This window comes from Ruditapes philippinarum, unplaced genomic scaffold (genome assembly GCF_026571515.1).
Source record: "Ruditapes philippinarum isolate M1 unplaced genomic scaffold, ASM2657151v2 ctg8648_1_1_1_1, whole genome shotgun sequence".
In the NCBI taxonomy this organism is placed as follows: Eukaryota; Metazoa; Mollusca; class Bivalvia; order Venerida; family Veneridae; genus Ruditapes; species Ruditapes philippinarum.
In genome coordinates this window covers 13,661-38,274 of record NW_026865535.1, presented here as the reverse complement: position 1 = coordinate 38,274, position 24,614 = coordinate 13,661, and the positions used below count along the sequence as shown (strand labels likewise).

General features: G+C 32.2%; 1 protein-coding gene across 1 annotated transcript in view; it reads right to left on the bottom strand.

The window, feature by feature from the left end:
• Positions 1-276: 276 nt before the first annotated feature.
• LOC132729456 (alpha-1,6-mannosylglycoprotein 6-beta-N-acetylglucosaminyltransferase A-like) overlaps positions 277-24,614 on the bottom strand; it is a gene marked incomplete at its 3' end in the record, with an annotated part of 30,266 nt that continues 5,928 nt past the window's right edge. The window contains exons 2-10 of the mRNA XM_060715226.1: positions 9,891-10,086; positions 9,093-9,192; positions 6,792-6,938; positions 6,032-6,114; positions 5,453-5,542; positions 4,870-4,947; positions 3,230-3,400; positions 2,472-2,538; positions 277-405 (exon numbers count right to left, since the gene is read on the bottom strand). Of these exons, the coding sequence (XP_060571209.1) occupies positions 277-405; positions 2,472-2,538; positions 3,230-3,400; positions 4,870-4,947; positions 5,453-5,542; positions 6,032-6,114; positions 6,792-6,938; positions 9,093-9,192; positions 9,891-10,037 (1,012 nt within the window). The remainder of the gene's footprint in view (positions 406-2,471; positions 2,539-3,229; positions 3,401-4,869; positions 4,948-5,452; positions 5,543-6,031; positions 6,115-6,791; positions 6,939-9,092; positions 9,193-9,890; positions 10,087-24,614) is intronic.

Sequence of the window (24,614 nt, the reverse complement as noted above, 5' to 3'; positions counted from 1 at the left end):
CTAAACTGTTAAAACAGAGGTCATAAATTATAACCTGTCAAAAAATCTTAATAATTAATCTTATTATATATATGTGCACTTAAAACTCAACTTATCTTAAGTTTTAACTGAGTTTGCAATTTTCGAGTAATTTTTGTAGTCATAAATGCTTCCCAAGGATCTCACTTCATCCGTTGTTTTTTTTTTTTAATCATAGAACAACAGGTTAGGACAAAATTTTCTGTTCCGAAATCATCAGGGAAAGTTGCTGTTCAAAGTCTTAGCCACTCTATATACATAACAAAAGAAATGCTGAAATACCTTTGCTAAGCTGGTCAGTTTCACTTGTAATGGTTAGTTGATGACCAAGTACATACAGGGCTGTAATTAAATCTGACCATTGAACTAGTTCACCCAAAGGTCCACCTGTAAGGAAACAACAAAGATCATAGTGCCATGCATCGTTAAATACCCACGGCCATTATCAAGTGGATAAGAGGTGTGTCAAAGACAGCTATTTTATTGGTTGCCTCATGATTTCATGTGGTGATTATAACCAATCAAAACGCTCGTTCTATACAATGTTTGGTATTTCAGACAAAATTGCAGCAACCAATTAAATTCAGCTGAGAAACGTTCAAAATCAAAAATGTAAATGAAGATTATGAATTTTGTTAATGCGATTTCATTGGTCAATGCACCTGTTGCTGTAAACTCACGATTATTGATTCATTTTATACATGTATTGATTACATATTAATCAGCCGTGGGTACCAAACAATGAGTACAATGACACTGCTCATTTAAGAATATTATTTATGAAATACTATAAAACTACAAGTTTGTAACAACAATTAATCCTTTTTATAAAACTTTTTACAAACATTTGTTTCTACATTATATTGCCAGTTTCCCCCCCCCCCCCTGCATCGTAATGACTCAAATTGGGAATTTTATGTAATATGCCAGGTATTCATGTGAAATTTATTTTTAAATCCAAGGAGAAACAAGCAATTATCATAGTATTGCAAGCAATCCATAAGTCCCCTACCGGTTAGAACTCCATCAACATTCTGAAGGGCCATTCACTAATGTTTCAATTTTTCTATATTTTAAGTAAATTTGTTGGAAAAGTTCTTTAAAAGTGATCACAGGAAACAGTTTATATGAACAGGGCAGACAGACGGACTGAAGGGCACTCTTAAAAAGTTAATATTTGAAACATCCCTGTTACCAAAATATAACATTTTTAAAAGCAAAATTCTTAAAGAGGAGATTAACTCTTGAATTAAAGATGCAATTTCATAAAAAAATTCTCAGCTCTTTTTTTGACTAATCACAAATAAAATGTTATATTTGCCATGTTTTTTAAGCCTATTTGTTGCCAAGGCAACCCAAATATTTTTTCAAAATAGGGAGAACAGATAAGACATGCATAATCTCAAGACTGCATCTACCCATATGTCAAGTTTCATAAAAATATTTCCAGTACTTTTTGGGTTATCACTGGATTCAGTGTATATGTAAAATTTGCCATATTTTTCAGTCTATGTGTTGCCATAGCAACCAGAATTTTCAACATAGGAAGAAAAGAAAAAAGACGTGCATAATCTCCAGACTGCCATCTACCCATATTACAAAAGTTCATAAAAAATATTTTATTACTTTTTTGCGTTAACACTGGAATTCAGTTTATGTGTAAAATTTGCCATATTTTCAGTCTATTTGTTGCCATAGCAACCAGTAATTTTCATCATAGGAAGAAAAGAAAAAGACGTGCATAAATCTCCAGACTGCCATCTACCCATATGTCAAGTTTCATAAAAATATTCCAGTACTTTTTGCGTTATCACTGGATCCAGTTTATGTGTAAAATATGCCATATTTTAAGCCTATTTGTTGCCATAGCAACCAGAATTTTCAACATAGGAAGAAAAGAAAAAGACGTGCATAATCTCCATACTGCATCTATACATATATCAAGTTTCATAAAAAATATTTTCAGTACTTTTTTCAAGTTATCGCGGGATCCAGTTTTGTGGACGGACTGACGGACGGACAGACAGACAGACGGACTGACAGACAGGGGACGGAGGGTAAACCTAAAGTCCCCTCCGGTAGGGGACTAATTAGAGTTATGCATAATTAACTTGGTTTCATCACATATCATTTATCAATATGGAAGCATCCATTATTGTTTCTTTACCAATTTTTTAACCATTTTCTGGTTAAAAAAAAAAACAAAAAAACCCGCCTCCATGGTCGAGGGGTTAGAGTCGATGACTTCTAATCAAGTTACCTCTCTGGCGTGGGTTCGATCTCCGGGAGATGCTTTGGTAGTTTAGCGCGGAGGAAGGTAGTCTAGTACCGGTGTAACTCTCCAGGAACGATGGTTAGGAAACTACCCACCTATATGACTGAAATACTATGGGGAAAAGGCGTAAAATGAAACAAACAAACAAAACAAAATATAAAAAAACAATGCGGATTACCTTTGAACTGCATTTCGGCAAATTTCCATCCAGACTGTTTAGAGAGTAGTCCTAAATGAACCAAAATCTGAAAAAATGGACCTAAATGATCAAATTTGTTGCAAAAATTATGATAATTTACATGCAAAAACTATAGCAATACATGCATGTATGAAACTGTAAGAACTAACTCATTCCTTACATAAATCATGTTGCAATAACATTAGGTTATATAGATTTTTTTTTTTTCACTGTGTATGAAGCTTCACACTTATAGACACTCTCAAATCCATTTCTAGAACCAACTGGAGTACTGAGCAATATGTGTCACGTGAACAACAGCTTGCCATTGACAGGGTTTGAAACAACACGGCTAGATATCTTTAGATTACTAGTTTGACCCATTAACCATTTGGCCATGACATCACATAATGTGCTATTATTTGTTTTGCATCACAACTGTTCGGTTTTTTGTATATACACCCCCACCCCACCCTCAGCATCATGTCATGTTATTAATTAATACATGCCTTTTAAAATTTCTGTTTCACAGTAACTGTTGTCACACCTTCAACACTGTTACATGGTGAACAAATTTGATAACACTTACACAGACATATTTTAACCTTCATAATATACCACTCCAGATTAAGTACAGTTTTCAAATTTACAAATATTTGAAATAAGCATAAACAATTAGTATTTATAGTTTATATTTAATGACAAAAAAGGCCAATCAATCCATAATATCTAAAAAACATTGGAAAAAAAATCCAAACCTTTTTTGGTTTTCTTTTTGATAAATCTTGTTTACGAGCTAAATTTTTTATTGCCTCCTCCCACCTGGGCCAGATGCGTTTGATCCTCATACGTATCCATGCGTAGCCTTGCCGCTCATTAGGGTCCTTCAATAGCTGCATCAACCCATCCAGGTCCGTTGTTATATTAGCCTGTCGTAAAAAAAATTTATCATTATTCATTTATCTTTATTAGATTTAAAGGTTTTTAATTAACCCCAATTGAATTGTTTAACATTGCTGAGTAATATTTACATAACAATGACTCTTTTAAAAGGGTCCGTCATTGCATTCATAATTAACTAAGCTATAAAGCCACTTTGATACACTTTCGGGATATTTTCAAAGTTAGAAAAAAACACACAAATATGTCACATACACTAACAGATGCATTGTAATTTTGCATTGGTATGGTCAAGATGGTCCAAGTATTAATAATTTCCGTATACTAATAATTACAACAAGTATGAAAACAACAGTTACTTATGTGAAAGTTTAGAATTCGAAAAAAATGTGCTTTAATCACATGTTGAAAATTGTAAAAAAGGGAGATAATAATTTAGAAACATATTTATCAATCAGTATATTTTATAAAGCTATCAAATCATATATTAAAATATACTGATTGATAAATATGTTTCTAAATTATTATCTCCCTTTTTTACAATTTTCAACATGTGATTAAAGCACATTTTTTTTCGAATTCTAAACTTTCACATAAGTAACTGTTGTTTTCATACTTGTTGTAATTATTTACTAGCCTAGTTTCTCTATGAAAATATATGTATCTTTTGATCCAGTTATTTTATGTAATTCCTTTCGAAAATTATATATGCTATGTTTTTTAAAAAAAAGTATATTTATACATACATATGCACATGTTTTATTGTAATACTTATTGTAATATTATCACGTTCCTTTTACGCGCCAAATGTAACGTCTATTAACGTAGACGTTTGTTTTGTACGTTTACGTCATTTTTATATATGTATCAACTGAGGAAGCTTAATAAAGCGAAACATGTTTTGATACTTAATTTGTGTTGGTTTTTGATCCAATTATCCTATCCCGTATACTAATAACAAAGTTTTACCACCAATCATAGTAAAAACAGTGAAATTTCAATAGTTACCCCTTCAAGGTCAAGGTCATTTAAAGGTCAAAGTTAGTTTGATCTTGATCTCCATAAAGGTCCTAAAGAATGTTGTGTCTAAATATGAAGACAATTCAATCATAACAAATTTCTAGCCAGTTACAGCACAACTAAGGCAAAATTCAATAATTTATGATGTCAGTCTGATCAACTCATAGAACATTCTAAACTATTGTTGTGTCCAAGTATGAAGACAATTCATTAATCAACAATTATGCCACTTTGGTACATTTTTGGTTAAAAATGTGCATACATGTAATTATGTTAAACTTACTATCAGTTATAAAGCATATACAGTTGCATTGTGATATTGCTTTGAGGTGCCAAATTTCAATTAATACCGGTTCCTCAGATGGGACGGGACGAGACAGAGTGATTCTTATATAGCCCCTGCCCCGCAAAATGTTTGGCGAGGGTTTAATAAAGGATAAACTCTTATCCTGGTCACATAACCTAAATCTATACTTACAGATCTCATGTCAAATATATCATGTGTTGGTACAAGACTGGAACCATGCCATGCTGACCTAGGGCACCAGCCTTCAATCTATAAATAAATGTCATAATCTATAAATAGATGTCATAATGCATAGATTTCATAATATATAAATGTTATAATCTATAAATAAAAAAGATCTTTAAATAAAAAGACATGATCTATAAACAGATGTGATGACATATGAATAGAAATAAATGTCATGAACAATGAGAAGTTATATTTTTATCAATTTCAATGTATGTCAATCCAAAACTGTTCAAAAATGGGGTTTTCCTACCTAATCTGTGAGTTTCACAATTTATAACTTCAAGGGACACTACCGTTCAACATGTCCACATTTATATTTCATACACCTACATACTGGTATTTAACATACATTAAAGCAACACCATGAAGTTGTGACAGTAAGATTTTAGCTGCATATTCCAAAATACGTTAACTCTATTGAACCCCAAAGAAGCAAAAAATGAGTTAAGTTCTATGCACATTAACTACAACCAAATAATGATAAATTTGTCAATAATAAAGAATTTCGAAAGTTTAAACCACTCACCTCACTAAGGTACATTATAAAGGAGCACGCTGAGCCGTCCACGCCATATGAAGCATAACACGGATCAGACTTCCACATCTGTTTCATCCACTAAAATTAAAAAATTAAAATAAAATCATTCACCATTTCTTAAATTATTATTTAAAATTAGGTTTAGTTTGTTTTGATGTCTTTATTCATAATTGCTTTAAATTCTACTTTGTTTCTATACTTTATAGTTGGGTTAATTAATTTCACTTTGTTTTTGTACTGAATACATTGTAGTTGGATTTAATTGCTTTGGTTTCTATGTAGAATGTTGCGTTAATTTTCACTATGAAACACTGTATGTTTAAGATATAAACTGGTTACAGGAACTTAGTAGAGTTTACCAAGGTACATGCACTTAATGAAGTGTTGAGACTGCAGACTGTAGGACTTCAGTGTGATGGCCAAAGTTAAGGTTTTATGACAAACAATCCAATAAAAAGACAGATGATGAATGGTTCAGTCCCGACTGAAAGATGGATAAGTCCATTTTTAGATATTGGTGGTGGTAAGGGTGAAAATAAATCAAGTAAAAAGAGAAGAGGGATCTACCTCTATTTTTCCTTGACATTTTGGATAAAGCTGTTTTTCTTTGTCAGATAATCTACACTTTTCAGGTTCTCCCTGTAGTAAATCTAAAAAATCAAGTTTTCAAAAATTTCAAACTTTGAAACTATAATACATCAATCCTAAAAGACAATTCAATACAACACTTAACAAACAATTAAACAGCTGTCAAAGATCTGTCAATGGCTGTAAATAAATCATTGAATTTTGTAAAATATTGACAGTTTCATGACAAATAACTACATTGTAAAATGAATGAATCACGCCAATTATTGCTTGTAAAAGACTTTAATATGCCTAAAGTAAATACAAGAGTCCTATAGTTATGCTATTGGTATAAACAGGGCCAAGTCGTTGTTTCCTTGAGCAAGAAACTTTACACTAATTGCTCAGTACTGGTTGGTTCCAGGAACGGATTTCGAAAATGTGTTTATAGGCTAATAGCTTCCTGCACAATCAAACTAAAATCAATTCTGTATAAACCAATGTGGTATAATGTCATAACTACTGGCTATGAGGTTTAGGAGGACTCAAAGTTTTGTCAATAAAAATGTTTATAACAGAGTGTGATCAAAATTACACCTTTATTTTGTGCTTTGGCAAACTAAAAACTGTAGACAAATCTAATATTTATCCTAACTGACCATGACTACAACCAAAATAATCTGAAAAAAATTTCTGACAACTATTCGTCCAGATTTAGTGTCATATCACCAACTATAGTATAAATTTAGTGTTGTCATACCTTCAGCTAGTAATGAGTGTTGTTTATCGGCTTCACCTGGCTTCGCTAGAATGGAGCTAATATTGGCAGTAATGTTTAATTTATGTTCTACTTTGTCCAACCTTTGTAAAATGTTTTCCAATAAAACTGCCATTGTCTTCTTGAGATCTGAAAAAACAATTTAAACTGGAATTGATTTCATTCTTCCAAAGCCATTCCCAATAATTTTTTCTGTTTAGTCTTTTAAAAGAATAAATAAATAAATTAAAAAAAAAATATCTTTGATATTAGTTTGTTTTGCATGTAAGACTAAAATATATTTCACTGAGTGAACACCAGATGCAGTATTTTATAATATGGAAACTAGAATAGCTGGTGTTCAGGAATGAAATATATTTCAATCTTATTATGTAAAACAAATAAATTTTCTTTTTATTTCATGCTTTATTATTTTTTATATGTCATTTTAAGTTTAAATTTTTCACTGATTTTTCTGCATATGACGTCATCACATCATGAAGTCACATCACCAATTTTGAAATATAGTTCTGTTAAATTTCTCTAATTTTGTTACATTTTTAACATGATGTATGATGACATCGGCTGCCTTTTCCTAAAGAAGCAAAATTTACGTATGATGGCATTTATTATTGCATTATTATTCCATTTAGTTATGAATATTCTTTTCATCCGCATTTAGATATTATAAGTCCGGCTACAGTGAAAAATTACTTTTCATAAATTTCACTAGTAGTTTATCAGAATTTAATTATCTGATAGATGTTTTTTTATTGTATTGTATAGTACAAATGTAGCAGAATATTTCAGAGAATCAATAGCTAATCAAGGAAATGAAAGGTAAAAGTAATTTAAGGCCCATACTCATTTAGATTTGAAAGTTTGTTTCATTTTACGCCATTTCCCAACAGTATTTCAGTCATATAGGTGGGTAGTTTCCTAACCATCGTTCCTGGAGAGTTACACCAGTACTAGACTACCTTCCTCCATGCTAAACTACCAAAACATCTCTGGGGATCAAACCCACGCCAAAGAGGTAATTGGATTAGAAGTCATTGACTCTAATCCCTCGACCACGATTTAAAAAATCCAGAACATACGGTATACCAAACTGCTGGAACCAAAAGTTATTCCCCTTTGTCACCGGTCAGGCTAGTCTAGACTTATGTTCAGTCTAACTGGGTCTTATATTTGTTCAGGTAGCTCAATTTTTGTATTTTAAAGGGATTCCACTGCAAATTTTTGACATGACAGGACTGGAAATATTTTCCCCAAAATTTGTGTTCCATTTGATGTCAGTCTTGACAAATATTTGTGTACAACTTTTCTATATTTAGATATTGAAACCCCTTTAACTTTGAATGGACTGTTCCAAAATCAAAGCAGACCAAATCCATGCAGGTTAAGAGTTCCATCTATCAATCAATTCAGAGTCATGAATTTTTTATGAAAATGGATCAATCTTCCCTAATTGGTGATACAATTCTTTTAAATGATTTAAAAGGTTAACTTCTCCGAAAGACATGAATAATTCAATATACACTATCAGATCAAACAAACATGTAGCCTACATTTATCTTAAGTGTACGCAAGTGTATGGCAATGCAATTTCCTTACATAAGTATTTATAATACTGGTAAAAGCTTGAGGTTACACTTGAAACTATTAAAATTCCATATAAAACAGGAAAACAACAAGAACAACAAATGTCAATGTCATCCCTGAAAAATATTTAGCAAGTCAGATTCTTTAAAAAAAAATCATATAAAAAAAGTCCATACCTTCTGTTAAAATTATATTATTTCAGTTTATCCATTTGATTTTTTGAAAAGTACAAAATACTGATATGTACAGTGAAACCTGTACTAAAGGTCCCTATGCTTACCCTCCCCTCCCCCTACCCCACATGCTACAAAAACAACTCAGAGTGCTACTAAAGGTAGCAACCCCAGCTGATTTCTTTTCTCCAATTTTAAAATGTTATTTTATACAACAGATGTAACGTTTTTTATTAGAGGTTTTCAGAACTGTTTCACTTTTTAAAATACCTTGAAAAATATAAAAAATTATGACCATTTGAAATAATGCTAAAACAGAAGTTTTCTTGCAAGTTTCAAATATATAATATGAAAATAAATATCCTGCGATCACATCAATGAGAAATGAAAACATGTCATTTTACAAACAGTAAAAATGCCTTTTTAACTAACAGTAAAAATGCCTTTTTAACTTTGTAAAAATCACCTTCTCCCATTTGTTTTTCTAAGCAATGGCACTGAACAAATTATTTCCATGGAAACCTACCGTAAGCTGTAAATCTCCCGGCATAAGGACCGTCCACAACACCTTCATTGTCACGTGCTAATGCTCGGATATATTGTTCACTTAGTTTAATCACTTCCGACTGAAAAATATAAAACAAAATAATTTAATTTGTACAAAATGAAATAAAAGGTAAAATATATTCCTGGAAGATCATAATAATACAGGAGGTAACACAAAATTTCCCACTCAAAAATTCTAACATTTCAAGAATAAAAACTTTATCAGTTCACAAAAATGTAATTTTGTGATTTTTTTTCCAATAAATCATGCATTTACAAGTCACAGAAAATACTTTTATGGATTCAATTAAATTTGTACCAATGAAAAAGAAACAGTATGGTCAAAATCACAACCAGGGATGAAGCTTGGTCTAAATTTATGTGTAGGCTAACTTCTAAGGGGGTTGGTGAGCATGCATCCTAAAGAAAATATATGCTTAAAGTTTTTGACATATATTTAGTACAACAACTTGTTTGTGGGATTATAAAGAATTTGCAGGACTTGAAAATCATTCCTATTTTTTCTCTTTTACAGCACACAGCCTAAACAGTGTATAGGGAGCTATAAATATATGCCTGTAACGACCTTAAGCAACTAGTGGAATCTGTTATTTATAGGGGTATTACTATATAAATTAACTAATTACCATATTAATTAACTTATTAATAATTACCATATTAATTAACTTATTATTAATTACCATATTAATTAACTAATTATCATTTTAATTAACTAACTCATGCCTGTGATTAACACAATTTCAAGGTATATAATTACTTTAATTTCCTCACTCCCTCTATTAACGACTGCTGTTGAATTGATGTTGAAAATTGTGACGAGCCACAGAAGTGTCGCTACGCCGAGCAAGATACATCCTTGACGACTGTGAAGATGAAAGTAACGTAACCACCTCCACGACGTCATGGTAACCGTGTCAGCTAACCTGTTTATTACCTACGCTCATCAGCAGCATCTGAAAATAGATAAAAAATTGTAAATTTAAATTCTGCTCTTTTTATAAAGAGGATCATGTTCAACATTATGTCCTTTTATTATTAATACCTTCTCCTACATGTAAGCAAGCAAAAAATGTTCATTAATTTTCAAAAAAATATTAAACATGTACAATCACATCTTGGTTAAACATAACACCCAAGGAAATAATCTGATCTTGTATCATAGTTTGGAGACCTTTCTGTTGAAAATGTGTCAGGGTTAAATCGTATACATATACATGCACAGTGCGTTAACTGGAGTGCGGGTATTAGTTACCCGCACTCCAGAGCATCCCCATTGATTGGCTTATTTTTGCTGGGGTTTACATATTGTGACGACAGAGAAAGGGAAAGTGACAGAAATGTCATATTCAGATGTTCGTTCATTGGTTCATTTTTGCCGGGGTTTCATATTGTGACAACAAGGAACATGCTTTTATGTTTGACTATGATACAAAAAGAGAAAAAGAACACCCAAAACACTCGGCAATCTGATTAATACTCGGGGGCTACGCCCCCTCGTACAAATCAGATAGCCTCGTGTTTCGGTGCTCTTTCTATTACTTAATCTGCACTGATTGGGTCTATTCAGTTTCTGCCAGCAGATCATCCTTGGTAACCCTGTGAGGCTATTTACCTTTCATTTACCAGTATTAAATGTTGTATATATGAAATGTATACCTTGGGTTCCGATGATACCAGTAGATATATATTCAATATAAATTATATTTTTAATGTTAAAATATAGTTATATCTTCAATGAACAATATCAAGGTAATAAAAAAAAAATTGTTTACTTTTGAAAATTCAGAGAGATCATAAACTGCTATAAATTGTTGGCCCTTAATTACTTATAGCAAATAAAATCATTTCAGATAACCCATCATATTGTACAAGCACAATGGTAAAGCCATCCTCATAAATTTTTAAAAGCCGAAAAAAAAACTGATCTTAACTTTCAGGGCACTAGTATAATAAGTTCAAAGTGTTATTTGATGTGGAGGACCTGAATTCGATGATATGACAAAAAAATCAACACAATAAAAGTTGGAAAAAATAGAAATATAAATTAGATATATACTTTTTCCAAAACCCTCTTTGAAAAAGTTTTTGCCCTGATTGTCTCTGAAAATCATAACAAATGGGACCCCCCCAAACCCCGGCGAAATCCAAGTCCTTTTTTAAAAATCGATAAATTTGTAAATAATTATAAAAATTGTCTGTCACAAGTTTATTAGAGTAATTTGTATTTGTGTTTTTTTTTTTGGGATTCAAAGAGTACATTTAAACTGTTAAATCTTGGGAGACAAGGGTTTTATTTTTCTCAAAATGTGGTCATAGCGGTATAAAAAATACTAAAGGTTTGAACACAATACCTAGGTTCAAAAAAGGCCATAATAAAATGCCCAAAACTCAATTATAACTAGGCGGCAAAGACCCAATCGAATTGGGGGGTGGTCCGATTATCCAAATAATTGATTTTTGAGTTTCCGATACCAACACCTATTTTGAAATAGATAATTAAACTGCATTCCCGTCTACAGGCTAAAACCTTTTCAACATGCAACGCATTGTTGGATACACCAAGAATTTTGGTTGTTGATGAAAGGTGGTCCTCTTTCAGAGGTTAAAATATTTCTTTTACGTCTTACTTTGGGAAATAACAATACTGTTGTTATTCAAAATGATGCATTGGTGAGGTTTCAATGTGTAAATGTTGTTTTTCTTCTACAATAAAGAGTTAAAAACTGAATTTTGAAAAAAAATGTCATTAAGACAGTTTTCCCTTCGCGTTTGCCCCTCAAATTTATAATTTACCCAGAATTTTCTACTGTCAACCTGCGCTCCGGGATAGAATGTTTTCCCAGTAACTTTCCAACCATTGTATTTTTTCCAAAGCAAATTCCCCAAATTAGTTCCCCTCATTCTTATTTAAACTTTTAAATCCCCTTACAATTAAAATGGCCTGGTCAAAAACTTAAATTCAAAGTGGGTTTTAAGCAGACTTTCAAAATGATTATAACTTTCCCAAATCCATCATCAACCTTCCCAAAGGTGGAATTAATAACATTCCAGGGGGGGGCGGTGGCCTAGTGGGTTAAAGGTGTCGGGCCTTAAACCCCCAGGGTTTAGGGGGGTAAAAGCCCTAAAACCCTAATCCCCAAAAATTTTTTCCCCGGGTAGCCCCGGGGTATGGATGGGTTTTCCCAAGGGGGGAGAAAAGGGGAAGTTTTAATAAAATTTGGGCAAAAACCCGGGTTTGCAATCAAGTTTAAATAAATTGAGCCCCCGCCCATGAAAAACCAAAATTGTGTTTTTTGAAACCCCAAAGATAGATCCGGGCCCACCTGCGATCCGTCCCCAGCTGACCCCAAGGATCCTGCTGTTGGCTTTATACCAAACCTTATTAAACAAGTGGAGGAAAATGAATGTAGCGGAAACAGATGGATTCCTAATCAGAAGCCTGTGCAGTGCGCAGGCTGGTCTGACTCCCTTGCTGGTTTGCCAAAGGCATTAGGTATGTTTTGTCGTGAACGGGCTCAAAAGTTTTACAGCAACTTTCCGAAAGGGGCTGGGCAAAGGTCAAATTTTACAACATTTTGCAAATGGTAACAGTTAAAAATCGATTCAAAAAAAATCAACACAAAAATGTTTTAAACTGCTTTCAAAGGCAATTATCAACAAAACAAAAATCTGTTTATCAAGATAAAAAAAAAAATTTAAAAACAGAAATTCAATTATGAAATGATTAGACAACAAAAATTGTTGTTTTATCTTTCCCTAAATTTTTACTGAAATTTCTATTTATGCTCAAATTCCAAAAATAAGAAATGTTAAAGTTAAAAAAAAAAAGTCATTTTTCAGATTAGTGCGCCGCTCCTTCATGCAATGCTTATTAATGTGCTGAAAAACGCTTTGTATTAACGCCGGAATGATGGTCATAATCAAAGTGGTTATTAAACAAGCGATTAAATGGCTTTAAATTAACTCCCGGGGGGTTTATGGTAGACAAGTTTATATAATTGTCAAAAGTGCATGCCTCAATGAGGAAATAAGCTAGGGTATTTTAAAAAATTAATCGTTCTGAAAGAAAAAAAAAATTTTGGAGTAAAAGAAAAGTATAAATATTTTTTTAATTTCATAATGCTGTAAAAACTTTAAAACTATTATAACATAAAATGCAAAATATTAGGAAAAATCTTTATTTTCATCACTTAAAAAATTTTCCCCCCCAAAAATAATTGAAAAGTTGTATTAAAAAAAGTTACTGGATAATTTTGATAAAATAGCAAATAATAGAAAAATTCATGTGGATATAAATTAAATGTGGTTTTAGGCTTATAAAAACCCCATTATTTTGTAATCACTTGACAAACCTTTTTTTTAGACCTTTCCTCTCATTTTCACCTCCCCCCCCCCCCCCCCAGCTAAACCCATTTTATTTAAATTAACAAAAATTTGGAATCGTGTGGGCTTAAACCCCTCTTTCATCCATGACAAATACATCTCTAACCACGTTATAAAATCTATATTAAATAATTTAAAAGGAAAAAATCACTTACTTAGGGTGAAAGGTTTAAAGTTATAGTATGTATTTGCAACCGCGACGCACCCCTGAATTTAATTTTGTAAAACACATACTAATAAATTTTAACCGGCTTAGTTGCCTTTAAATATTATTTTACAAAACAGTGTCAGAATTTACGTAGATTGATTAACACGTTTGCCAATTCACCATTTTAAGCAAATGCGTTACAATTCATTTGATAATACTGCAATCTTATTGGACAAAAAAAAATTCAAACACTAAGATCTTATATAAATAATAAGGGAAAATTCCACTTACTTAAACTTTGAACTCCCAATACCAATAAAACAATACCATCTAAATCCACCCTGTGTACAGTAATTTAAGCACTTTAAGAACCACAAGGATAGAAGGGAAATTCAATGATAAAACAGAATACCCCGTTTAAAAATTCCTAAATAAAGCGCCCCTCCCCTAATAACCCCAAAGGCTTTTTGATATGGAAAAAAAAAATCTGCTCATGAGTAGTGAACTCTTTAATAAATCCGTAATTTTATTCAATCCTTCAGAATCCATTTTATTTCATAGTAAACACAAAAATGTAACACATGAACTTTTAAATCTTAAACATTTTAATGTGTATTACCAACCTTGTTACACTAAATGTATTTTCAATGATTTTTGTATTAGGAAAAATGTGTTGTAATAATAGCCCCCCTTTTGGAAAATGTTTAGCCCCCGGGGCGTTTAATAAGGAACTTTACCCAGTATGTTTATCTAAAATTTTATTTTATTTTTATGACCCTGATGAAGGCTATTGAAAAGCCGAACGAAACTTAGGTCTTTAATAAAATTATAGAAACCCGTTACCCACTGTGTTTCCACCTATTAAAATTTTTATTGTATGTGATTTTATTTTACCTGGTTAATGTTACAGGTATGGTAAAGTCACGTCTTAAAGCAGCTCTGCCCAGCAGATAAATGACAAAATTTACAAATGATTACAAGAAACAAGATGATGATCAATATATAAAAGCTCCATTGTTTTCGTCATTGATTTGTATTCAATATTAACTTCATAAAAGTGGACTTGGTTTGACCCTTAATCTGTTGAATTCCTTAAATGGACTTTTCCAATTTCCATTTTGGAACAGTCCATTATCAATTCTATCAATTATATCAAGGTGAGAATTTGAAGTTGGCCAGCCAACAGTATAAAGCCTGGTCAGGTTGCATGGATGTGCAGACTGGCCTGGCTCTATACTAGGTGGCAAAGACTGATCACTGTCTCCTTCACCAGGGTAAAGGTTAAACATATTTTATTTCAGAATATTTGTACATGCATAAGTTACAACATTACGATAATTATAGATTTTGGCAGAAAGCAAAAACTTATAGAAGCCATTATCGAAAAAAAAAATAATATGGACTTGAAAAAGTTAGGGACACTCTCTAAATTAAACTAGTTAGACAATGTGAGACGTCTATCACTTAAAGACAAGACCCTGGTTTGAGCCGGGTGGTGCTCCCTGAATAGGTTTCGGACACAGGAAAGTACACCTCTTGAAGTTTCAGAGTTATCTCCCTGGAAAAAGTTCAAAGTGCAATAATTTCAAAATAAGGCAAGGCAGAGTTACTGTTCTTTGCACTGCACTTCTTATCAATGTGATCTATCAACCTACAATTAGTTTCTTGTTGATATCTTTTATGGTTTCTGAGTTATGTCCCAGACAACTTCAAAAAGTAAAAATAAACAAAGGGCAATAACTCCAGAATTAGGCAATGCAGAGTTATGATTCGTGTGCACTGCACATCTACCCATTAAGATATATCTACCTACAAAGTTTCATGTTTATATCTCTTATAGTTTTACAGCTATGTCCTAGACAAGTTTTTCTAAAAGGGGAGATAATTCAAAAATGGACGGATAGACGGACAAGGCACCGACAATATGCTCCCCCGAAATTTTACGGGGAGCATAAAAATAGTACTGAATGTGAAATAATTGGTTATAAAGCTAGCAAAATGTAAACATTAAAGTAGTAAAATTGTGGAGTTGAAAAAGTCTGTAACGATATTTTAGAAATGAATTATTATTACTGTATGAGATATACATGTATCTGCCACTCTGCCCCAATTCAACTTTGTTCATCATTCTTTTCTTTTAAGAGTCTTTCTGCAATGCTTTCCCGCCAAAAAAATTTCTAACACCGGCCAATCAATATTGTAATAAATCATTTATTTCTTGAATGTTATTTTTCACGATCTTCAGTATTCAATAATTTTTAACCATTTATAACCTGAATTAAGTACATAGCGATAAAGGATGAGTGATTGTGAATAACCTAATGCCTAAGATTTTGAAAAAATAACCAATTTGATACGATATTGGTCGATATTTAGATTAGATTTACCTTAAAGAGCAGACACTTGGGGGTCTGACCCTATCCCCTGGCTTAAAATGCCCCTGTTAACGGTCAATGAAAAACTTTTGACATTTTGATACAAATAGGGTACCTGACTTGTTCTTAAACAATTTCCACAAGAGTAAAAAAAAACAATCCAATTTACTGTCAAGTCTAAATTTTTTTGGACTGTAACGCAGTTACAGAGACTTGGCCTAAAATCTGCAGACTTGACAGTACATACATGCACATAATGCTGTAGGGCTCAGCTTGGACAATTTTGAAAACTTAATTGGTTTGAAAGTTTGACAGGTCCAACTTTTATCTTTCTTTATCTGTCATTTTATTATACGAATAAACATTTTATTGATTTCTTTCTGTCATTTAAATTCTTCTTTCTTATCATCCATTGTATTAAAATCTTTCAAATTTATAACAGAACTAAAAGGCACATTATGCTTCAGAATTATTTTTGTTTATTTTAAAAAATTCTTTAAAGGCACATTATGCCTCAGAAATAAATAAATTTTTCCTCATGCAGAAAAGATAAAACATGTGTTTTAAAATGTTGAAATAGTGGATTAAGAAAATGTGAGATACACGTTTATCACTTTTAGAAAATAGTACTAATTGTGAAATAATTGGTCATATAGTTAGCAAAATGTAAACAAAGTAGTATTTTGACTTCCATACAAAATTACAAATCACTAAAACTGTACTCCCTTCTTAAACACAAAAGAAGTAAAAGATGTCTCAGCTATCTGGCCAATGAGTAACATTTTAGAAAACAATAACAGGTCACCAAAAATGAAAAGCTTATGAAAATTTAAAATGGTTACATTTCTGAGGTAAAATGGGCCTTTAAGAGCATGTTGAATGTTTAACAACTGAAGAAAGTAACGTTAATGTGAAGTAATATGTCATAAAGGTAGCAAATATTAAATAAATGCTAACAAAGTAGTATTTCAACTTCCATGCATAATATTTATTCACTATAATTATACCTATTGCTAACAGATCAACAGAAGCAAAAGATAATTTATGAGTATGGCAAATGATTATAAATTTTTGGAAACTGTAACAAGATACCAAAAATATAAAGTTTTGGAGAAATAAAAATGATAGCATTAATGAGGCATTATATGGACCTTTAAAATAGATAAAGATACCATTCAGGTGTTTCTATTTGGATCTCAAGTTACATTAACTCTATTCAGGTCCTATCACCACCGCATGCTATTTTAAAAGGTGACCTCATTTTCTCACTATTGATTGCATTCAGCTAAGAAATTTCTATATGTTGCTTTGAATACCATCCAGCAGTGCAAAGATCATATGGCATCTTTTAAGCTTTATTTGTGGAGGAAGTTAGACTTCAGTTGCTTTCATCATAATAAAACCCACACATCTACAGCAAGTTTAAGTCCCCACAGATCTACAGCACAGACCTACAGACTAAGTTAAAACCCACATAGCTATAGAAGTTTAAACCCACAGAGCTACAGTTAGTTAAAACCCAGACCTTCAGTAAGTAAAAACCCACAGACCTACAGTAAGTTAAAACCCACAGACCTACAGTTAGTTAAAACCCAGACCTTCAGTAAGTAAAAACCCACAGACCTACAGTAAGTAAGAACCCACAGACCTACAGTTAGTTAAAACCCACAGACCTACAGTAAGTTAAAACCCACAGACCTACAGTAAGTTAAAACCCACAGACCTACAGTAAGTAAAAACCCACAGACCTTTACATTGATTCTCCGCTAAACATGCATATTAAAAAATATTCTGTCCCTCAAGGATATTTTGTTGCACTGCAGTTGAAAAAATACTTTTTGGGCATTTTATTGCTTCATTACATAGTCATGTATGTAAAGCATTCAAATCAATTATATAGTCTGTTGGATTTATACGAAAATATTATCATGCCAAGGTGCTGTATAACCAATTATGTAATGTCCCAAGGCTTGGTGCCCATATTACTGATGGTTTTACATCATTTCACCTGAAACATGTGTTGAAGAAAAACCTCTTAAGTACTAAGTTTTAGTTTAAATGTCTAAGCAGTGATTTTCCTACTTATATAACAGACTCCGAAAAAAGGCCTCTTCCCAATTGAAATTTTCTTTGAAATCATGCAGTTTTCCCAAAAATCTGAACTCAAACCAGCTTTTTTACTTCCCAAATCAGCAATTTTAGCGATAATTTTTCCCAAAATCAAGAGGCTAAGGCCTCTTCCCAATAAAGTAAGAAAAATCACTGCTAAGTGAGCAATTCTTATTGTTTTCTACAGTGAATTTGGAAAAATGTTACAAGCTGAAATCATGTCCCTCATATATTGAACAGATACATTTCCACACTTCAGGTAAACCTGAGTAAGAGTAATATGAACTTGTAACATATTAATAGTTTTAACTATTTAACTCAAGTTTTATCATATTTCATTATTAAAAAAAAATTTTGACCATGCTAGAACTACAATGACTTTGCAATAATGAGGAAATTTGGATTATACTTTAAACTGAAACAGATATGTTTACCATGATACCCCACTGAGAAACATTTACTATCAACCAACACTTAAAAGTAGGATCGGATTTATACATTATTCAAATTTATGCTTTACAATACTCACTGCGGTATACCGTACCCCGGGTATTGATTGATATTGTGAGGACTTTCATCCTATTTCGCGACTTTAAACGGGGGAGGAAGGTAAGTTCAGCAATGATATTTTTCAAACAAATGGCTATTTCATTTATCTCAATGGGTTTATATATCTAGAGGTATGTTTGTAGCTCTAAAAAGACATCAAAGTATTACAGGTATTCATAAAATTGATTTAAACTACCCCTAAATGATCGGCTGCTCACTAGAAAATACTGACTGCAATACTGTAGTATCTTTAGAAATAATTATATTTCCAAGATAAAAAAATAATTTGAATCTAGCATTTTTTTTATTCATAATCCAAGTATGCTTAGTCTAAATTTCAGGTAAAAATTGTGAAAGTTCAAAAAGATACAGGCCAAAAAAGATACAAGAAAGTGTACCGAGTATTGATTTTAAGTGTACAGAGTATTGCAAAATAGTCCAACTTTAGTGTACAGTGTATTGCAAAACAGAACAAGAGCCATGTCAACATGGACATCCCCCGCCGAATGTGTTTGCTCATTGGAAGAATGTATATGTAGTAGAGCAGAATAATTCCATTTTAAGAGGTCTTTTGGTAATGAAAACTGATGGCTATAGTGATTACAGATTTGAAACCTATGTGAATACTGATGGCTGAAAATAACAAAGGGCAATAACTGAAAAATAATGCAGGGTAGGTTATCATTCTTGTGTGCTGCACCCCTCCTCAGTAAAATCTATCCACCTATGAAGTTTCAAGTTGATACCTCAAATACTTCTTGAGGAAAAAATTGAATTGAAAAATTAAGTATGAAAAATAACAAAGGGCAATAACTCAAAAATTATAAAAGGTAGAGTTATCCTTCTTGTGCAGTGCACACCTCCTGAGTGAGATCTATGCACCTATGAAGTTTCATTTTGATATCTCAAAGGCTTTTTGAGTTATGCTCTGGACAAAAATTAATTTTGAAAAATAACAAAGGGCAATAACTCAAAAATAATGCAGGGTAGAGTTATCATTCTTAAGCACTGCACTCCTCCTCAATGAGATCCATCCACCTTTGAAGTTTCAAGTTGATACCTCAAATACTAACTTTTTGAGATAAGCTCTGGACAAAATAGCATGAAAAAAACAAAGGGCAATAACTCAAAAAATTGTATAGGAAAGAGTTATCATTCTTGCACACAACATTCCTCCTCAATAAGATCTATCCACCTATGACATTTTATGTTGATATCTCAAACACTTTTTGAGTTATGCTCCACTCAGGTGAAAAATTAGGTATGAAAAATAACAAAGGGCAATAACTCAAAAATTATGAAAGTTAGAGTTATCATTCTTGTGCACTGCACACCTCCTGAGTGAGATCTATGCACCTATGAAGTTTCATGTTAATATCTCATAGGCTTTTGGAGTTATGCTCTGGACAAATATCAATTTTGAAAAATAACAAAGGGCAATAACTCAAAAATCATGCAAGGTAGAGTTATCATTCTTGTGCACTGCACTCCTCCTCAATGAGGTCTATCCACCTATGAAGTTTCAAGTTGATAACTCAAATACTTTTAGAGATATGCTCCGGCCAAAAATGTCGGACGGAAGGACGGTCGGACGGAGGGACGGACAGACGGAGACTATTTCAATATCCTCTACCGAAAATTTTCGGCGGGGGATAATGAGAAAAATTGGAATAAAAAAATTTGTTTTCAAATTTTTTTTACTCGGGTTTTATCGATCCCTTTTTATTTTGCTGGTAATGTACTTTTTTATGAATTTTCAGATTCAACAATGCTTTTTAGTTTTTTTAAACTGTTTTTTTTTCCGGAAAAAATACAGAATTTAATTTCCCCACTTGTTTTAAAAATCACATTTAATGTATGGAAAAAATAAAGTTTCAGCGTTTTAAATCCCGGATGGTTTAAACCCGAGCTCATTTTTTGGAAGAAAAAAAGGCGAAATTTTTACCCCCCCTAATTTACATTTAAAATTTCTTTTTTCTAAAACATTTTTGGGTTTTAAAAGTAAAATTTTTAAAAGAAATTTTTTGAAGATTTGTTTTTCTAAAAAAAAGTAAAATAAAACCCCAAATTTCCAAAATGCCAAAATTTTTAATGGGTTAAACTAAACCCTTCCCTTTTTGCCCCCTTTCCGAATTTCGCAAAAAAGGGGAAAATGAAATGCCCTTTCCAATAATATAAACCCCAATATCGGGGGAAAAGGGTTTAATCCCACGGGTGAACTGAATTTTTTTTAAATTTATATTTTGGAAAACCCCTTTGGGTTGTATTTTCTGTTTATATTTTAGTTTCAAAAAAAACCTTTGGGTTTTTTAAAAAAAAAATAACATAGGGTTTTAGGCAATACAAAAACAGAAACTGTAACTTAAAAATAAAAAAAACAAAATTAAAGTATTTTTTAAATTTTTAAAACCCCCTTTTTTTTAAAAATTTTTCCAAAATTTTAAAGTCAGGGTAAAACCCAAGATGTTCGGGTTTTTTGGAGGGATGGACTTTGGGGACTTAGCACAAAATTTTGGAGGTGCACAATCATATATATGGATTGATTATTACTAAGTTGGTTTTCTTTAAGCGGTACCATTGTTTCTGGTATAAATGTAGATAAGCATATACATCATGTACATGTAGGCTTACTCATATCATCGAGTATGTCAAAATCAAGGATCGAGATTGTACCAGTATATAGAGAAAAAGTATATAGGAAAAATAATGACCTTGTTTGATTTTGTATTGTTTATAAAAAAGTCACAAGTTGGCAAGTGTAACAACATTCAGCTGACAACAACAGGTTGGTATTGTAATAAGGTGTAACAATAAACTGACCAAGCTACAATACCTGTTTTAACACCTTGCCGCTTTAATTCAAAGCTCAATGATACGCGCGCTTGACTGACCAAGTGTCAGTTTAACAAGTACTGATTGTAAAGAAAATAACAAGTTTGGTTTCCAATTTTATTGAGTCGGAGTCGGAATACAAATTTTCCGTAATAAAAGATTATAATAACGTTGAAAAAATTTGGTTCCCATCAATTCACTGTCGTTTTGAATTTGTCAGTATAATAGATTCCGATGTATTGAGTCCTGACTGTAATAAATTTCTAAATTGTGTATATTCATGCTAATTATTTCTATCAAGTCTCTGAAAGAAATTGGAAAAATTGTAACATATCTGTTTTTGCACAAATCTCGAATTCTTGGTAACTTAATTTCAGGAAAAATTACAAGTTTTTTGGTGAAATGTTAGAAGAACCAGTATGTGTTCAATGTTATACATGAGTTGTACCAACTAAAAAGGTGTCTTGATATATATTTGCAAAAGTCAAATTTGAATGATTATGGAGAATCAATGTACAGTAAGTTAAAACCCAGAGACCTACAGTAATTATAAACCCACAGACCTACAGTAAGTAAAACCCACAGACCTTCAATAGGTTAAAACCCACAGACCTACAGTAAGTTAAATCCCACAGACCTACAGTAAGTTAAAACCTGCAGACCTATTGTAAGTTAAAACCAACAGACCTACAGTAAGTTAAATCCCACAGACCTACAGTAAGTTAAAACTCACAGACATACAGTAAGTAAAACCCACAGACCTAAAGTAAGTAAAAACCCACAGACCTACAGTAAGTTAAATCCCACAGACCCTACAGTAAGTTAAAACCCACAGTAGGTAAAAACCCACAGACTTGCAGTAAGTTAAAACCCACAGACCTACAGTAATTTAAAACTCACAGACCTGCAGTAAGTTAAAACACACAGTAGGTAAAAACCCACAGACCTGCAGTAAGTTAAAACCCACAGACCTAATGTAATTTAAATTAAAACTCATGGACCTACAGTAATTTAAAACTCACAAACATACAGTAAGTTAAAACCCACAGAACTACAGTAAGTTAAAACCCACAGTAAGTTAAATTCCACAAACCCACAATAAGTTAAAACCCACAGACGTACAATAAGTTTAAACCCATCGACATACAGTAAAGTGAAACCGGCATCTTCCTTCAGTAAACAAGCAATTATCATAGTATTGCAAGCAATTCATAAGTCCCCTACCGGTTAGAACCCCAGCAACATTCTGATGGGCTATTGGCCATTCAATTATACCATTGAATGAATGAATGACATATATAAACCTAAATCTTTTGAGTTCTAAGTTTGTCTATATCACAGTAATGTGTAAGTTTCCCTGCCAAGTAAGGAAATTATGTTTATACAACAGATAATCAGAAGGTCCAATTTTCTCAAGATGAATAAGTATAACAAATGTTTCAACTTTTCTCTATTTTAGGTAAATTTGTTAGAGAAATCTTGTCATATTATTATGATGTGGGAGTTTGAAGTAAATCCTAAAAGGAATGAAGAAGTTGGGAGTAAAAAATACCAATTTCTTGAAAAAGTTCAAGGGGGCATAACTCTGAAAATAGTCTTGCTAAAGTATTGAACCTTCTCACATATGTTGAGTGATAATAAGAAACATACATATGAAGTTTGAAGCAGATACATTAAGAAATAAAGAAGTTATTAAAAACAAGCAACTATCATAGTATTGCAAGCAATCCATAAGTCCCCTACCGGTTAGAACCCCAGCAACATTCTGATGGGCCATTTGCCATTCAATTTTACCAGTGAATGAATGACATGAATGAACTTAAATCTTTTGAGTTCTAAGTTTGTCTATATCACAGTAATGTGTTAAGTTTCCATGCCTAGTAAGGAAATTATGTTTATACAACCTTGTCATATTATTACGATGTGGGATTTTAAAGTAAATCCTATAAGGAATGAAGAAGTTGGAGTGAAAATACCAGTTTCTCGAAAAAAATCTAAGTTCAAGGGGGACATAATTCTGGAAATAGTCTTGCTAGAGTATTTAACCTTCTCAAAAATGTCGATTGATAATAAGAAACATATATATGAAGTTTGAAGTAGATACATTAGGAAATAAAGAAGTTATTTAAAAAAGACAACATTTTTTTCCCCTAAAAAATCTAAGTTCAAGGGAGGTAATACTGATAATTTTTGTGCTAGAGTTATAAACCTTGTCACATAAGATGTGGTTGATGACCAGAAACTTATATTTAAAGTTTGAAGTAAACACCTTAAGAAATAAAGAACATATAGTGAAAAAGCTGAAAAATTTAAATCAGAAATCTTGAAATTCAGGCTATTTGTTGCCATAGCAACCAGAATTTTCAACATAGGAAGAAAAAAAAAAGACGTGCATAATCTCCATACTGCCATCTATCCATATATCAAGTTTCATAAAAATACTTTCAGTACTTTTTATGTTATCGCGGGATCCAGTTTTGTGGACGGACGGACTGACAGACGGACAGACGGACGGAGGGTAAACCTAAAGTCAACCGGTAGGGGACTAAAAACAATTTTTTTAATCAAATTCTAAGTTCAAGGGAGTAATTCTGATAATTTTTGTGCTAGAGTTGTAAACCTTGTCACATATGATGTGGTTGATGACCAGAAACTAATATTTAAAGTAAATACCTTAAGAAATAAATTTAAAGTAAATACCTTAAGAAATAAAGAAGTTATAGTGAAAAAGCATAATAATCAGAATCAGAAATCTTGAAATTCAGTGTATTTGTTGCCATAGCAACCAGAATTATCAACATAGGAAGTAAAGAAAAAAATGTGCATAATCTCCAGACTGCCATCTACCCATATATCAAGTTTCATAAAAATATTTTCAGTACTTTTTAAGTTATTCCAGGATCCATTTTTGTGGACAGACGGACTGACAAACGGACAGTAAACCTAAAGTCCCCTCCGGTGTAAACCGGTAGGGGAATAATTAAAACCAACAATTTGTTTGTTTGTTTGGATTTTTACGGCACGTCAACACATAACTGGCCATATCGTGCCGAATGCTATAATAGGCTTAAAATGTTATGTAAAA